The sequence below is a fragment of the Bos indicus x Bos taurus genome, chromosome 2 (genome assembly GCF_003369695.1).
Source record: "Bos indicus x Bos taurus breed Angus x Brahman F1 hybrid chromosome 2, Bos_hybrid_MaternalHap_v2.0, whole genome shotgun sequence".
Lineage (NCBI taxonomy): Eukaryota > Metazoa > Chordata > Mammalia > Artiodactyla > Bovidae > Bos > Bos indicus x Bos taurus.
This window is the reverse complement of record NC_040077.1, coordinates 128,043,549-128,061,875: the sequence shown is the minus strand read 5'-3', so window position 1 is coordinate 128,061,875 and position 18,327 is coordinate 128,043,549. Positions and strand designations below refer to the sequence as shown.

Below are 18,327 nucleotides of genomic sequence, written 5' to 3'. Positions count from 1 at the left end.
TTCCGGCCATGGCAGACCTCCTGTCTTGGTGCCTGCTGACCTTTTTGTCTCCCCACCTTTGTCCATGGACTGTTGGCTTCGCCTGGAATGCACCCCATTCTTTTCTTGCTGAAATTCTCTTCTGAGAAGCTGTCTTTCATCCTCACGCAGAATTAAATTTTCCTTTGTCTGTGCTGCCGTATCACAACGCTGTCTGCTTTCATTCAGCAATCCTTATTAAGCATATACTGTGAGCTAGAAACTGGGCCAGGGACTAGGGATTCAAAGGCACTTATGCTCTGGTAGCTAAGAGTGATTTGTAAACAAACAATCGTAAGTACTGTAACAGCGAAATGAACTTAGTGCTGTGAAAGCTACAGACTACCCTACACAACTTGGTCTTGAAGAAAAGGTTACAATGAAAGTCACAATGAGGTACCATGTGCCCCCTATCAGGCCCCTTTCCAGACTGGAGATGTCCAGCACAATAATCTACTGGAAGAAGTTTTAAACAGTTGTAGTTGCCTGTGGGCTACCCAGTTAGGCATATTCAGTGGAAAGATAAAAAGGCTAGTCTGCAAGTCTAGATCTCAGGAGAGAGAGGCGGAGTCCAGGTATGTAACTCACACAGACCTGTGATTTTCCGTGTGCAAAGGCAGGAAGGACTTGGGGGCAGATTAGAATCTCTCAGGGTCACGTTGTTTTTCAAACCACCATCCCCTCTAGTGCCCAAGATCCTGCTTCCCCCTTCACTTCGGTGACATCTCTCCTGGCTTAAGAATAATTGTCGGAAGCGAGAGACGGTCTTGATAGACACATGTCATGCGGGTGAACCACAGGGAAGCAGGAAGCAGAGTTGAGAAACACTGGTGGTGGTGTAGTTAAATGCTGGGGCGTGGATGAAAGCACTCAGGAAGAGTAAGATGACGAAGATGATGGGGTTGAAACCTCAAGGAGAGAGAGTTGTAAAGGGTGAGTGGAGAGAGAGGAGCCACTTTGAGGACAGATGAGGAGGAAGGAGAGCTGGGAGGCGGGGGCACAGAGACATCCCACTGTGGATGGGTGGGACCAGAGGCTGCCCAGAGGCAGGTGCCAACCCCAAGAGGCTGCTGTTGTCCATTCGGGGCCAATTCAGCCGGAAGGTGGTGGCAGGAGTCCAGCTGCCCAAAATTCAGGAGTGATGGGAGTCAAGGAGATTCCTCTTTCCAGGACGCCTCTAAAAAAGGGGAAGCAGAGACAGAGGGAGGTGGATTGAGGGGCAGGCAGACTCCAAATGGAAGATTTTTCTTTTTTCAAAACTGGGGCGGGGTGGGGGCAGGGACTCGGGTAGAAGTATGTTTGCTAAGGAAGAAGAAAGACTGGGTGGAGACCAATACATTAAAACTATAGGAGGCAGGACTTCCCTGGTGGTCCAGTGGTTAAGACTGTGTGCTTCTAATGCACGAGGCACAGGTTCGATTCCTGGTCAGGGAACTAAGATCCTACATGCTGTGCAGGGCAGCCAAAGAGGGGGAAAAAATTCTGAGCTCTAAAACAGTGAGAGAATAAATTTATGTTTAAAGAAAAAAAAAAAAGTATAGGAGCCAATGGTTAAGAGCCTGTACTCCCAATGTCAGGGACCCAAGTTTGATCCCTGGTCAGGGAACTAGATATCGCATGCCGCAACCAAGAGTTCACATGCTGTGAAAAGGAACGAATTTGAATCAGTTCTAGTGGAATGGATGAACCTAGAGGAGTAAGTCAGAAAGAGAAAAATACCATATAACAACACATATACATGGAATTGAGAAAAATGGTACTGACGAACCCATTTGCAGGGCAGGAAAAGAGACGCAGACACAGAGAACAGATTTGTGGACACGGGGCGGGGGCGGGGGCCGGGAGGAAGGAGAGAGAGGGGGCAATGAGAGATTAGCAGAAACATATACATATGCAAAATAGCTAGCTTGTGGGAAGTTGCTGTGTCACTCAGGGAGCTCAACTAGGTGCTCTGTGACAACCTAGAGGGGTGGGATCGGATGGGGGTGGGACGGAGGTTCAAGAGGGAGGGGACCTATGTGTAGCTACGGCTGATTCATGTTGTTGTATGGCAGAAACCAACACAATGTTGTAAAGGAATTATCCTCCAATTAACAACAAAAAAAAAAAAGAGTTCTCATGCTGCAGCCAAGACCCAGTGCAGCCAAATTTAAAAAAAAAAAAATGTGTAGGTGCCAAGATCCTTTTGAGGTGGTTGGTGTCGTTGAGGAGAAACTCTTGCTGGGTGGAGCTCCTTGAGGATGGGAATCATGCTTTATTCATCTCATAGCTCCCTGTACCTGTTGGGGGCCAGAGTGAGGTACTCCGCCCATGGCAAAGGTCATGAGGAAGGAGGCTCGACATACGCAAAGGCGGGATCGAGCCTCAGGAGTCCCCCTGGAAATCCTCGAGCGTCTACCCCATAACCAGAGCCTGCCTGACAGGCTCATCCGGCCACATGTGATTGCTCACAGCCTCCCAACCTTGAGAGGCACGAGATGCTTTAAACCTTCTAAAAACAGGTTCCTTAGAAAAGTTAGAAAACTATTAGTATAAATATAATAGGCTGATTAGAAATTGTATTGGTGAAGGGTTTTTCATTTGTTGAGCCAACGTTTGTTGCTAAGTCTCCACATCCCCTGCCCTTACACACATTAATGAATATATAGAAGAAATAAGTATTAACCTTTGATATTAATCACGTTAGACCTTAGGCTAAGTAAATTCTTTCCTTAGCTAAAACCCACTACACCCTCACCCTGTAGGAATGTAACTTTATTTGGGTGGCGTCTGTTTTGAGAATAATCAGCCCTGGAGAAATAAGTGTCCTGATTGACTGACCGCTGTCACAAGGAGAGGGTCGTAAATTGTCAGCAGGCCCCCCTGGCCAGAAGATGATGTAACACCCCTAAGACCTCTGTATACCTTTGTATGAAGCACCTGACTTTGATAAAAGTCAGGACTGCTGTCCCCACGTGACTTTTGCATAACATCTCAGTGTATAAAAGTAGACCATGGAAAATAAAGAATTGGGATCAGTTTCTCAAAATACTGGTCTCCCCATGTCTCTCTCTCCCTCTGGCTGAGTCTCCATCTGGAACGCGGAACCCACCAAGCTTACTAATTTTGCCTGGGCTTCTAAGATCCGACCGGGGAGGCCTCAGTGTCTCCTCTCCTTCGGGAGAACGGAAGGACGCCTGCGGCCTACGTAAGTGGTGCAAGCTTCTTGTCTTGAAGTTTTATTGGTCCCCCGCGTAAACCAAGCTACTCAGCCTCTTTTCTCCACTGAATTTTCCTACTGAGCTATCCTTATTCTATTACTCTTTATATCTCTAATTAATATCTAATTGAAACTATCGTATCCTGACCCTCGCCGACGCCGTCCCCGCTTCGAATACCCTGGATCAGCCGGGGCAGGACCCCGGCAGGTGGCGCCCGATACAGGGACCATTCGAAGGTAGGTCCCCAACCCTTTCCCCAGTGTTGAATTTTAGGGACGGATAGGACCCCACTCAGGGTGCCGCGGACCCCCCTGTAGGATAGACAGGGCGAGTAGGAGTGGGAAGTGTTGAAAGTGTTAAAGAGTTAGAGTTAGAGAGAAAAAATGGTTTCTGAAGTTAAAAGGCCAAAGAAAAGCCTGATCTTTTGATAGCTTAAAGCAAAATCTTTTACTATACTTAATTTTCTGACATGGGTAATACTGAATCAAATGAAAGACAACTCTTTATAGGAGTAATTTTACAGTTATTAGGTAAAAGAGGAATCAAAGTTAAAAAATCTGCCATTCAATCATTTTTTTCATTTGTACAAGAGCACTGTCCCTGGTTTCCAGACGAAGGCTCTGTCAACTTAGAGGTCTGGGAAAAAGTAGGAAAACAGCTAAAAACTTACCATGCTGAACATGGCTCAGAAAAGGTGCCTAACGATGCCTTTTCCTTGTGGAATATCATTAGAGATGTCTTAGATCCTGCCCCAGATTCAGAAAAAGTACATCTTAAAGGGGATAGTGAAGAAAATGCTGTAGCTAAACCTGCCTCTGAATCTAAAAGAGTGACTTTTAAAGAGGAAAATGAGGATGAAACTGTAGTTAAACCTGAGGAAAATGAGAAAAACGAAGACCTGCCTGACTATCGGCAATTAAGAAAGATGTTAGAAGCTATGACTACTCAGGAACAACTTAAAGATAGGGATGAGAAACAGGATCAGCTTCCCCCGAAAGAAAAAGAGAATTTAGACGAGATAACAGCTAAATATCACTCTGATGAAAATTGGCATCTTTTAAACAAAGATGCCCCAAAAAGCCTAAGAGAAACTTCCCCTGTCAGGCCATCAGCTCCAAGGAGCTTAAGGGAAACGTCTCCTATCAGGCCGTATGCCCCTAGAAATTCCCAAGAGACTTTTCCATTTAACCCATATACAACCTCTGGATACCAAACAATTCAAAGAGCTCCAGAGTACAGAGCAGAGGATATGGAACCTATGCCACTGCTGCCACCTCCCATACCAAGCCGTACAGGTCCTATTAACCCCACAAGATTGCCGCCACCTCCTTATCGAAGTGGGAAATTTCCAATATCGATCCCACGGAGACGGGCCTATTCTGCCCCTAGCGAGAAATTCGATCCCCAGCTTCAGGCTTGCTTCCCTTTGATTTTTGACAATGATGAAGGGGAACAAAAGGCTATCGACTGGGAGCCTGTTTCTTTTCAATTAGTAAAAGAACTTAAAAATGCGTGTATTTCATATGGGCCTAAAGCCCCGTATACGATGCAGCTAGTAGAAAATTTAGCAGGCCAATGGTTAACACCTCGAGAATGGAAAACAATTGCTAGGGCCTGCCTGTCCGGAGGACATTTTATACTTTGGAAATCTGAATATGATGATCTCGCTCGTATATATGCTTTTTCTAACCAAAATACAGACCTTAAACATATCACTGAACCTATATTACTTGGTCAGACCGACTACCCCTCGTATGACGAACAGATGAAATTAGATAGAACTGCTATACAACAGGTGGCTGATTGTGCCTTTACTGCCTGGCGTTCGTTGCCTGATGGTACGGCATCAGGTGCCGCTCTATCTGATATTAAACAAAAGTCAGAAGAACCATTTGAAGACTTTGTCTCACGACTCTCAGAAGCTGTCCAGAGAATAATTTCTGATTCTGAGGGAGCTAAATTATTAACAAAACACTTGGCCTTTGAAAATGCTAATTCCACCTGCCAGGCTATACTGCGCCCTATTAGAAGAACTGGATCTTTAATTGATTATATGAAACAGTGTGCAGATGTAGGACCATCAATGCTACAGGGTGTTGCTATAGCTGCAGCAATAAAAGGGAATTCTTATCAGCAGGCAGTCCAATCTTTTTTTACTAACAAGAATAAGCCATCACAAGGTGATCCCAATAACCAAGGCAGGAATGCATTCCCTAGAACTTGTTTTTCCTGTGGCCAGGAAGGACACACTTTTCGTGACTGCCCTCAAAAAACACCTGGTTCTTATCTGCCTAATCCGGTCCTACCGGCTATGTTTGCTCCACAGAACCCTGCCCCCCTGCCCATGAATCCTAGGTCTCTTTGCCCTCGCTGCCAGAGAGGATATCATTGGGCGAGGGACTGTAGGTCAAGATCTCATAAAAATGGAACCTTTTTAGGCCCCGACCAGCACTCGGGAAACGGGTTGAGGGGCCAGCCCCAGGCCCCGATAACGATTGGGGCAGCCTCACTAAACCCATTCATTCCCTTCGTTCCGTCGCGGAGCTCATCAGAGCAACCCCAGGCAGCGCAGGACTGGACCTCAGTTCCACCACCTCAACAATATTAACTCCAGATAGCCCGAGTATAAAAATTCCTACAGGAATTAAAGGGCCATTACCAACTGGCCTGGTAGGAATTATACTAGGCAGAGGCTCCCTAGCTATGCAAGGTCTTACAGTTATTCCTGGAGTGATTGATTCAGATTATACAGGAGAAATTCAAATAATGATTTCACCCCCGACTAAAACTTTCCAAATACATCAGGGACAGAGAATAGCCCAACTTTTACTTTTGCCTTATCATACTGCAATTGGGCAAACAGCCACCCAAAATGAAAGACAGGACAAAGGATTTGGGTCTAGTGATATGGCTTTTTGGGTAACAGAAATTACTAAAAAGCGTCCTATGAAATCTATTCTTGTCAGTGGCAAGTCTATTGAAGGGCTATTAGACACAGGAGCAGATGTTTCCTGTATTTCTGGGAAAGACTGGCCCAATTCCTGGCCCACACATACTACCGCAAATAACTTAGTGGGCATCGGGAGAGCTCCTGCAGTAGCCCAAAGTGCAAAAATTTTAAACTGGCAATTTGAGGATACCCGTGGGACATTTCAACCGTATGTGATTCCTTCGCTGCCCTTCTCGCTGTGGGGGAGGGATGTGCTGTCTCAAATGGGCATGTTACTTTTTAGCCCTGATGATAAAGTAACTTCTCAAATGTTGCAAATGGGCTATGATCCCTCAAAAGGGTTAGGTAGACAGCAGACAGGAATAACTGAGCCAATCTGCCCTGCTCCTCTAAAGTTCCGTGCTGGATTAGGGTATCCAAATTTTTGATGGAGGCCATTGTTTTTGCTGCCGACCCCATTACATGGAAATCTCAGGACCCAGTATGGGTAGAACAATGGCCTCTGACTAAAGAAAAACTTCTGGCAGCTAAAACATTAATTTTTGAACAACTAGATTTGGGACATGTCGAGCCCTCCAATAGCCCCTGGAATACTCCTATTTTTGTTATTAAGAAAAAGTCTGGTAAATGGAGACTTTTACAAGATTTAAGAGCTATTAATGCCACCATGGAGGACATGGGGGCCCTACAACCTGGGCTCCCTTCCCCAGTAGCCATTCCAGAGGGATACAATGTAATTGTAATTGATTTACAAGATTGTTTTTTCACCATTCCCTTAAATACTGAGGATAAAAAGCGATTTGCCTTTAGTCTTCCGTCAGAAAATCTTAAACAGCCTTATCTACGGTTTCAATGGAAGGTTTTGCCTCAAGGAATGAAAAATAGCCCCACCCTATGTCAAAAGTTTGTTAGTGCTGCTTTAGAAGATGTTAGAAGTAAATATGAACAAGTCTATATGATCCATTATATGGATGACATCTTAATTGCCCACCCTGATAGGGCTCATTTACAAACTGTCCTCCAAGATTTGACCCAGGCATTAACAGACAGAGGCTTAAAAATTGCCCCAGAGAAAATTCAAGTCAATCCGCCCATAACCTACTTAGGACGAGTTATCAGTTCAGAAACTGTAACTCATGCCCCCTTAAAATTGAGAAAAGATCACCTTGTTACTTTAAATGATTATCAAAAACTTTTAGGCGATATTAATTGGATCCGGCCTTATTTGAAGTTAACCACTGCTGAATTAAAGCCTCTCTTTAATATTTTACGTGGGGATCCTGACCCAACTTCAAAAAGACAATTAACTGCTGAAGCTCAAGAAGCTTTAGACAAAGTAGAAGCAGCTTTATCTGATAGCTATGTAAAAAGAGTTAATTTACAGACAAACTGGCAATTACTCTGCTTAGCTACTCCAACTGCACCTACGGGAGTTTTGTGGCAAAACGGCCCCCTAGAATGGGTCCATCTCCCCGCCCAAGCTAAAAAAGTAGTGGCTTCTTATCCAGGACTGATAGCTACGTTGATATTAAAAGGGAGAAAGCGGAGCGTTGAAATGTTTGGTAAAGAACCAGCAGAAATTGTAATTCCATATAATAAAGAACAACTTGATGCTCTTCTAATGTTTGATGAGGACTGGCAGATTGCCATAGGAAATTATTGTGGTCAAATTCTGCATCATTTACCTTCGCATGTTTTGCTGAATTTTATATCCAGACATCCAGTTATTTTCCCTGTCAGATGTAAACAATCTCCTATTCCAAATGCTCAGATAGTTTTTACTGATGGGTCAGCAAACGGTAAAGCCTCCATAGTCACTAAAAATCACCAAAAGGTTTTAGAAACACGGGAAACTTCAGCTCAAAGAGCTGAAATAACAGCAGTCATAGAGGCTTTTGCTATGTTTGCAGATGAAGAATTTAACCTTTATTCTGATTCTCAGTATATTGTCAGGTTGTTTCCACACATTGAAACTGTGGTTTTTGTCTAAAAATAAAACTACCATATTTCATTTGTTAACTAAATTACAGCAACAAATTTGGAAAAGAAATAAAATATTTTTCATTGGACACATTCGGGCTCATTCCGGATTGCCCGGCCCTTTAAATGCCTTTAATGATTTGGCTAACCAGAAATACAGTGGCTACTGTGATTGAGGAGGCCAGAGCCTCTCACTCACTTCATCATCAATATGCTACTGCCTTAAGATATCAATTCCAAATTCCCAGAGAAACTGCTAGGGAGATTGTGCGTTCTTGCTTCTATTGCCCCACTGTTTATAATATAGTCTACCTATGGGAGTTAACCCTCGCGGTCTCAAACCTAACATACTCTGGTAAATGGATGTAACTCATATCTCTTCATTTGGAAAACTTTTCTTTGTTCATGTAACTATAGATACCTTTTCTCATTTTATTATTACAACTGCTCGTACTGGAGAGGCAATTAAAGATGTATTACAACATTTCTTTACTTGTTTTTCATATTTGAGCCTGCTAAAAGCTCTGAAAACTGACAATGCTCCTGCTTACACTTCTAAGTCTTTTCAGGAATTTTGTTTACAGTTTCAAATTAAACACAATACAGGCAACCCTTACAATCCCCGGGGACAAGCCATTGTGGAAAGAGCACATCAAACATTAAAGATCCAAATTCAAAAATTAAAAGAAGGGGAGTTTAAGTATAGTTCTCCCCATCAAATCTTGCAACATGCTCTTTTCGTAATAAATATTCTAAATGCTGATCTGGCTGGAACTACTGCAATGCTTCGTCATTGATGCCTGGAGCAATTAAATGTAAAACCATTAGTTAAATGGAAGGACCTCCTCTCAGGACAATGAAAGGGTCCTGACCCATTATTAATTAGCGGTCGAGGATGTGCTTGTATTTTTCCACAGGACGCAGATTCACCAATTTGGGTTCCAGACAGGCCAGGTTCGCGGCGCGCACTCGCTCGCCCCGCCCACCAGGCAGCCCTCGCCTCTGCGCCTCCAGCCTCGCCCCGCACCCTCCTCACTGCACCCCGCAACCTAGAGCAAAGAAGTTTGTGCAGCAAGTGAGGGCCAGAGAGGAGAGCGCACACGCAAAGTGCCGTCCAGACCAGCGCGGCGCCGGCCAGCAGGGGAGACAAGATAAACATCGAGATCCTGGCGAGACTGACAGGGCAGCTGCAGCGTGAACTCCAACCAGAAAATAATTCTACTTATTCTGTTTTAGCTTGTCCACCCTCGCCTTATGTTTTCCTTTTTACTAATGACTCCAACAAACTTAATGTAGGCATGAATTATTCAGGTGGACCTAACGTAGTGACTTGTGAACAATGTATGCTTTCATCTTGTTTAAACCCTCAATGTAATGTTTGCTCCTTTGTGGTGTTACAATGCCCATCCTATCTTATGGTGCCTATATGATAGCTATGGTCTTACTGTGTTACAACAACTGCAGGATTTAATGCGATCGCGACGGTTTGTGGTCTTGCTTATCCTAGGAATATCAGCTTTGATAGCAACAATTACTTCTGTTACTGCGGCAGCAATATCATTGACTCAACAAGTGCATACTGCCCAATATGTTGATACCATGTCTAAAATTGTTTCTTTAACTCTAGCAACACAGGAAGCTATAGATAGGAAATTAGAGATGAGAGTAGACACCTTAGAAGAAGCAATTATGCATATTGGGATTGAGTTACAGGCTTTAAAGGTGAAGATGGTTTTGACGTGCCACGCTGATTACAGGTGGATATGCATGACATCTTTGAAGGTAAACGAGACAGATTATGAATGGGAAAAGATTAAAAATCATATCTCAGGTGTTTGTAACAGTTCTGATATTGGCCTGGACTTAGGGAAACTTCATAATCAAATACAGACCTTGGAACACTCTCGACTGGATTTTACCGCCACTGGAGCAGCTAATGACTTTTTTCACACCTTCTCTAACTTTATTTCTGGAAAAAATATTCTGTCTAATATCCCTAGTCTCTAATTCTACTTCTCATAATCACTCTTCCTTGTATTGTCAGGATTCTTCGGCAGAGCATTCGGAGGCTCGCGACTGAGCTGCATCTGGCTGCTTTAAGAAATAAAAAAGGGAGAGATGTTGGGGGCCAGAGTGAGGTACTCCGCCCATGGCAAAGGTCATGAGGAAGGAGGCTCGACATACGCAAAGGCGGGATCGAGCCTCAGGAGTCCCCCTGGAAATCCTCGAGCGTCTACCCCATAACCAGAGCCTGCCTGACAGGCTCATCCGGCCACATGTGATTGCTCACAGCCTCCCAACCTTGAGAGGCACGAGATGCTTTAAACCTTCTAAAAACAGGTTCCTTAGAAAAGTTAGAAAACTATTAGTATAAATATAATAGGCTGATTAGAAATTGTATTGGTGAAGGGTTTTTCATTTGTTGAGCCAACGTTTGTTGCTAAGTCTCCACATCCCCTGCCCTTACACACATTAATGAATATATAGAAGAAATAAGTATTAACCTTTGATATTAATCACGTTAGACCTTAGGCTAAGTAAATTCTTTCCTTAGCTAAAACCCACTACACCCTCACCCTGTAGGAATGTAACTTTATTTGGGTGGCGTCTGTTTTGAGAATAATCAGCCCTGGAGAAATAAGTGTCCTGATTGACTGACCGCTGTCACAAGGAGAGGGTCGTAAATTGTCAGCAGGCCCCCCTGGCCAGAAGATGATGTAACACCCCTAAGACCTCTGTATACCTTTGTATGAAGCACCTGACTTTGATAAAAGTCAGGACTGCTGTCCCCACGTGACTTTTGCATAACATCTCAGTGTATAAAAGTAGACCATGGAAAATAAAGAATTGGGATCAGTTTCTCAAAATACTGGTCTCCCCATGTCTCTCTCTCCCTCTGGCTGAGTCTCCATCTGGAACGCGGAACCCACCAAGCTTACTAATTTTGCCTGGGCTTCTAAGATCCGACCGGGGAGGCCTCAGTGTCTCCTCTCCTTCGGGAGAACGGAAGGACGCCTGCGGCCTACGTAAGTGGTGCAAGCTTCTTGTCTTGAAGTTTTATTGGTCCCCCGCGTAAACCAAGCTACTCAGCCTCTTTTCTCCACTGAATTTTCCTACTGAGCTATCCTTATTCTATTACTCTTTATATCTCTAATTAATATCTAATTGAAACTATCGTATCCTGACCCTCGCCGACGCCGTCTCTCCTTCGAGTACCCTGGATCAGCTGGGGCTGGTCCCCGGCATGTACCTAGCACTCAGTATACATTTGGAAAATGTTTATAAAAACAAGTGAAGATTTACTTTTTAGAATTAGCCTTTCCTGATTGATACAGTGGAATAACGGGGGGAAATCACTATTTTTTCCCCATAATTAACATTCTATATTGTACTCTTTGTAAGCAATCTATTTGCAACTTCATGTTCTTTGAAATAAAAGAGAAAAATCATGGAGAAGGCAATGGCACCCCACTCCAGTACTCTTGCCCGGAAAGTCCCATGGATGGAGGAGCCTGGAAGGCTGCAGTCCATGGGGTCGCTGAGGGTCGGACATGACTGAACGACTTCACTTTCACTTTTCACTTTCATGCATTGGAGAAGGAAATGGCAGCCCACTCCAGTGTTCTTGCCTGGAGAATCCCAGGGATGGGGGAGCCTGATGGGCTGCCGTCTATGGGGTCGCACAGAGTCGGACACGACTGAAGTGACTTAGCAGTAGCAGCAGAGGGATAGGGTGCTAATTAAAGTCTGAGAACCACTAAGGCAAATATGGAAGGCTCTGCAGAGCCCTTCTGTTTGTTTGGGGTCCAGCAATGTCTGATGACAAGGTGATTCTGATTCATTTCCTTCGGCTGGGGCAGCTATAATCTGGAAGTAGCTTTTCCATCCAAGATGAGATTCAAAGCATTTTCATGGTCTGGGCTTTTACTCATCACTGCCTACCCCACATTGGTTTATAATTGATCTTTGGTCCCTGAGCTTTTTTATCTTTGATTCATATCAACTGCTGTTTAAAACAGATGACCTCATTAAGAAACTTCTCTGCTCCCCTCAAGGTCCTGCCTTTGTTTTTATTCAAGTGTGTATATCTTAATTGGAAAATGTGTCAGACCCAGATTAGAATGTGAAAAATCTGGATCCTGGGAAGTGTAGATTTACCATGTGAATTTAATGAAGGAACTTTCTCCCCCAAGACAGAGGGAGACCAACACCACAGGGAAGAAGTTAGTAATTCAAAGGAAGTGAAAAAAAAAAACAGTGAAAAAGAAAAATATTAGATACGTGGAATTAGGTCTTTTTCACAAAAAAGGGAAACTATATCAACCTGAGATGGGAAGCCACTTGGTTATGCTCCTTTTGGTTCTTTTTTTTTTTTCTCTTTCAGGTAAATGCTGGCTTGAGACTCCACTTTATGTGACTTTCAGTTCATTTAAAGAGACATCATGACCTTAGATGGGGTTTGTGGGCAAGAGAGTAATCAAATAAATTTGAAACATGCTGTATATTTTAAAAAAAAGGAAAAGAGAAAAATCACAAATTAGGTAATATTGTGGTAGTAATCGGAGAAGGCAATGGCACCCCACTCCAGTACTCTTGCCTAGAAAATCCCATGGATAGAGGAGCCTAGTAGGCTACAGTCCATGGGGTCGCTAAGAGTTGGACACAACTGAGCAACTTCACTTTCACTTTTCACTTTCATGCATTAGAGAAGGAAATGGCAATCCACTCCAGTGTTCTTGCCTGGAGAATCCCAGGGACGGGGGAGCCTGGTAGGCTGCGGTCTATGGGGTCACACAGAGTCGGACACGACTGAAGCGACTTGGCAGAGGTAGTAGTAATCATGCTTATTTAATTTTCTTGTGCCTGATAGGTAATGACTTAAATTCCAGCATCTTGAAGTGTGTAATGTCAAGGCACCTGCCTGGTGGGTGTCTCGTGCAGTTCATTAGAAGAGATAAAAATGGATAAAAACAGTCTTATAAGGCAGTCGCTGTTCATTATTAACAGGGGGACACTATCCACTCCATGCTGGTAAAGTGATTTATTTTTAAGCATTCAGAGAAAGGACATTTTTAAAATTGTCTTCTATGTCAGATTTTGCCTGTAGTTAATATTGCTGATATTAACGAAGACTGACTTTATATAGAGCTTTCGGTTCTGTGTAACTTAGTTCTTCGAGAGTATATTCAAAAGAACAGATTGGTTAAAAAAGGTGAAGTCAGCTCTTTGCAGGCCATATTCAGGGTGCAGATGGTGAGTGAATCTGTGAGGGTTTTCTTCTGCTCTGCCAAGTGTTGTGGACCTAAATCCCAAACAAATCTGCGAAGGAGGTTCTGGTTCACATTTTCCTTCCCCCTGCTTGTAAACTGATGTATATGTTGATAGTATCTCCTTTTATATTATTCCCACCCACCCCCGCCACCTCATTTCACTATAAAATGTCCAGCCTTTTTTTTTTTCATAATAAGTCATTGCTTGTGAAATATCTTATGTAAAATATGCTAAGCAAATCAAATTAGTATATATAGAATTCATTGCTGAGGACTGTGATGAGTTGATTTCAACGTTGATTGATCTTTCCTGAATAAAATTGCCTCCTTTGATGAATTGCTGTCTTGAGGATTAATTGGAACCTTACTGAACCTTCAATATCTTATCTCTGTTGTTTTCTCTTTTTTTAAACAGTTGATGCCTGGTAGACATCTTTGAACTTTAAAAACAGAGAAGACCTGCTTTTAGAGGAAAATGCTGAGGGACACTATGAAGTCGTGGAATGATAGCCAGTCAGATCTTTGCAGCACTGACCACGAAGAGGAAGAAGAGATGGTTTTTGGTGAAAATGAAGATGACTTGGAAGAGATGATGGATTTAAGTGACCTGCCTACCTCACTTTTTGCTTGCAGAGTCCATGAAGCAGTGTTTGAGGTGCCGGAGCAGAAGGTAGGCATACACCCTAGCTTTCTCTGCCTTTGGTAGTGTGTTGAATGTGTGTGGATTCGGGGAAACAGTTGATGGCGGCCTATTTGCAAAGTTTTTTATTGGTCCATGGCAGGTAGAGAAGCGTGCACCAAACTTTAGACATTGCTTTGGCATTTTGGGGCTCACTGGTGGCTCAGACGGTAAAGAATCTGCCTGCAATGAGGGAGACACAAGTTCGATCCCTGGGTCGGGAAGGTCCCCTGGAGGAGGGCATGGCAATCCACTCCAGTACTCTTGCCCGGAGAATCCGATGGACAGAGGAGCCTGGCGGGCTACAGTCCATCAGGTCTCAAAGATTCAGCCTTCTGGCATTTTTATTATGTTTTATGAGAATATCAGCCTGCAACAGATAGGAAATGCTTAAAATCCAGTCCTACCCCACGAACATTTTGAGAAGCACTGGTTTATAGTGAATGCTGAATGAAGTCTTAACAAGTTCATCCATTGATACACTCAGTCATTCATTTTTGTAGCTTGTGGTTAAAGAAAAGCTACGTGACTTTTAGCCTCACTTCTTATTACTTGGTAGTAAATTCACAAAAGAAAAACTTACTTTAAGCCTTTTTCTGAGGCTAATAACATAATTAGGACTGTTTATGATTTCATTTGGGGCTTCCCAGGTGGCTCAGTGGTAAAGGATCCTCCTGCCACTGCTGGAGATGCAGGAGACATGGGTTCAGTCCCTGGGTAGGGAAGATCCCCTGGAGGAGGAAATGGCAACCAGTTTTCTGGCCTGGACAATCTCATGGACAGAGAAGCCTGATGGGCTACAGTCCACGGGATTGGAAAAGAATCAGACACGACCTAATGACTGAGTATGAGCACAGTAATTTCATTTTAACAGAGTTCTCGGTATTTCTTTTCTTACTTCCTGCAGCCTGCCCAGGGCAAAACGATTGAGTTTATTTATTTATTGTTTTGAAGATGTCTACTCTGTGGTTCATTCATTATTTACCTATAAAAAAAGAGAATGTGTGTGTGCGTTTCATTCCACGGTGGCCTCACAAAAGCCTGTAGATCTTAAGTTACACAAAAATAAAATATTTCTACCATTGGTATGAATTTTGCATGTTCTAAGACTTTGTTTCAAAATCCCACCACGCTTCCTTTTAATTTGTTATCTAGTGTCTTCCAAGTATTTTTCTTTCTGGTGACTCTCGTGGAGCAGAACTTGATATGAGGAATAGTTTGACTCAGTACATACTTGAGTGCCTCGAGTGTGTAAGGCACTGTACCAGTGGCTTCAGGGGCTAGAGTAGGGACTTAAACAGTTCTGCCTTGAGAGCCCTGCAGTGGAGAGGATAAGTAATTTGATGTAAAATGGAATGCTCATGCCGTTAGAGACGCTTGAAAGTACTGAGTGTAGGGAAAATTAAATGTTCCCTTTGTAGTTTTCTTCTGTCAGTGTCTTCTTTTGCTTTAATTTCTCCTGGGCTAACCTGTTTGTGCAGGTTGTCCACACGTGTGCAAAAGACAAAGCAAAATAAAAAATACCTCTCTTGGATTACGGGGAGAATAATTCTGATTCCAATTAAATGCCTTATTTTCAAAAGAATTTTCGTTTTTTCCTGATTTGAAAAGGTGTTTGTTTCTTTTTAACTTTGTAATTGTTGGAATGAGCTTTTACCCTCTTCTGAGTGGTCGACCGAGTGACACAGGGACCATTGTCAGCTAAAACTGAATCTTCATTTTAGACTGCTGGATTTTGGCTCTACATTTTCACCAGTGCTTCTTGAAAATGGTGTGAAGTGGCAGAGGAAAAGTAAAGAATATAGTAAACTGTAAGAAAAAGAAGCCACAGGAAAAGTTTATCTCATAATTTCTGTTTCTGCAGCAGCCTGGTCGTTAGCTTTTTTCCACGTGCTCAGCTAATCAGCGGCTCAGTCCAGAGCACAACAGGTTTAGTACCTAATTTTTCTATAACAGATTGGAATTCATTCCAGTGTTATTGACTTGTCGTTTTTAACCCCAGTTTTCCCTTTCTTAAAATAAGGAAAAATTAAGCAGCCTTCTGATATGAACATGAGAGATTTTCAAGATTTAATTTAGGTTTTTATGGTGGGGGAAATTGGAGTGCTTCTTCTTTCTGCTTTACGTCTGTGTGTCTGAGGGATCTTGGTAAATGTTGATGCAAAGCAGCACTCCAGCTGGAACCTGACTTTATAAAGAAATGCATGTCGCTTTTACATTAGTCTGTTCACAAAGCACTACCCTTTGTACATAAAACTGTTTCTCCTGACCTACTTACCATACGATTTTGGATTTGTTTTTCTAATGACAAAGGTTGGGATATATTAGGACATCTCTACTTGCTCTCCTGGTCCTGCTTTTTGATCAGTGATACCTAGCATCTAATACAGTTGCCTAGTACAGAGCAACACCTCTTAGGTTGAATGAATGGATTCTGCAAGATATTTGTTGAGGATTAGTGATACAGAGTTGTGATGGAAAGACAGACGTACCGAGCTGAGTGAGGTTCAGTAGTACGTAGGAGATTTAGCCTGAAATTACGATTTTAGATACACTGGCCCAAATTTCTCTGGTCCGTGTAATCATATACATGATACAAATCTTCCTGTCGAGCATCTGGTTTCTATATCCTCAATTTAAAGATGAATAGAACATATTACTTAAGAAAAATAAATGATATTTAGAAGTTAACTGAAATCCTCTGATTCTCCTAATCAGTTGCTGAATGTTCTAATTACAACGTTCAATCCAGAAGAAGTAAGTCTTTTGAGAAAACTGATTTGTTTTAAATCTGGAAATTGAAAGGGGAGATTCAAAGGAAGAATGTTTCTATTTAGTGAACTGTATTTTTAACAGTGCTTGGAAGGTAACACAGTTTGAGTAAATACTTAATTGAATCTGTAGTACCATTCTGGCCAAGAATTAGTAAAAATTTAGTTAACTTCAAGGCTAGATTAAATACTAGAGAATCATAGAAGTTTAGAGCTGAAAGAAATCCTATTCAAGTTGTTTCAGAGTAACAGAGTAATTGAGCTTGCTTTTAGAACCCGTTTTTCATTTATTCACTGAAAACTACAAAATATTGCTGAAAGAAATTAAAGACAATACAAATAAATGAAAAGATATTCACATCCATGGGTTGAAATACTTAACATTGTTAAGGTGTCAGTACTACCTAAAGCAATCTACAGATTTGGCACAGTCACTGTCAAGATCCCAAAGATATTTCCTGCAGAAGTAGGAAAACTCTTCCTGAAATTTATAGACTCTCAGGAGACTCCCAAATAACCGAAACAATTTTGAAAAAGAACAAAGTTGGAGGACTCAAACACTTTCTGATTTCAAAACTTAATACAAAGCTATAGTAATCAAAGCAGTGTGGTACTTAATGTCAATTGTATCTCAGTTAAAAAAAGAACAGTGTGGTATTGGCATAAAGATGAACAAACAGGGGCTCTGTGTCAACCTAGAGGGGTGGGATGGGGAGGGTGATGGGAGGGAGGTTCGAGAGGGAGGGGACATGTGTACACCTATGGCTGATTCGTGTTGATGTTTGACAGAAAACCACAAAATTCTGTAAAGCAATTATTAATTAAAAAATTAATTAATTAAAAAAAAAGAAAGCCTCCCCCAAAGGTAGACATATTGACCAGTTAAATAGAACAGAGAGTCCAGAAATGAATCCTTGCATATATGGTCAAATGATTTTCAACAAGAATGCCAAGACCATTCAATGGAAAAAGGACAGTCTTTTCAACAAATAATGCTGGGAAAACTGGAAATTCACATGCAACAGGATGAAGATGGCCCCTTACCTTACACGGTATACAAAAGTTAATTAAAAATGGATTCAAGACCTAAATGTAAGAGCTAAAGTTATAAACTTAGAAGAAAACATAGAGAGAAAGCTTCCTGACATTGGATTTGGCATTAATTTCTCCAGCAGGACACCAAAAGCACAGACAGCAATAGAAAAAACAGACACATTAGGACTTCATGAAAACTAAAAATGTGTGCATCAACTGACACTATTCATAGAGTGAAAAGGCAGCCGACAGAGTGGGAGAAAATGTTTTCAAATCATATCTCTGGTAAGGGATTAATACCCAGAATATATAAAGAACAAAAACCAAATTGGGTATATACACCCAATTATTGGGCAAAGGATTTGAATAGACATTTCTCCAAAGAAGATGTATGAATGGCCAATAACCACAGGAAAGATGCTCA

The 18,327-nt window shown here is 42.3% G+C and overlaps 1 protein-coding gene across 1 annotated transcript in view; it reads left to right on the top strand.

Annotated features, from left to right (window-relative positions):
* The window catches only part of RCAN3 (RCAN family member 3), a 42,169-nt gene that overhangs the window by 5,368 nt on the left and 18,474 nt on the right, over window positions 1-18,327 (top strand). Inside the window, exon 2 of the mRNA XM_027520267.1 lies at window positions 13,834-14,088. Coding sequence (XP_027376068.1) covers window positions 13,894-14,088 — 195 coding nt within the window. The 5' untranslated portion in view covers window positions 13,834-13,893. The remainder of the gene's footprint in view (window positions 1-13,833; window positions 14,089-18,327) is intronic.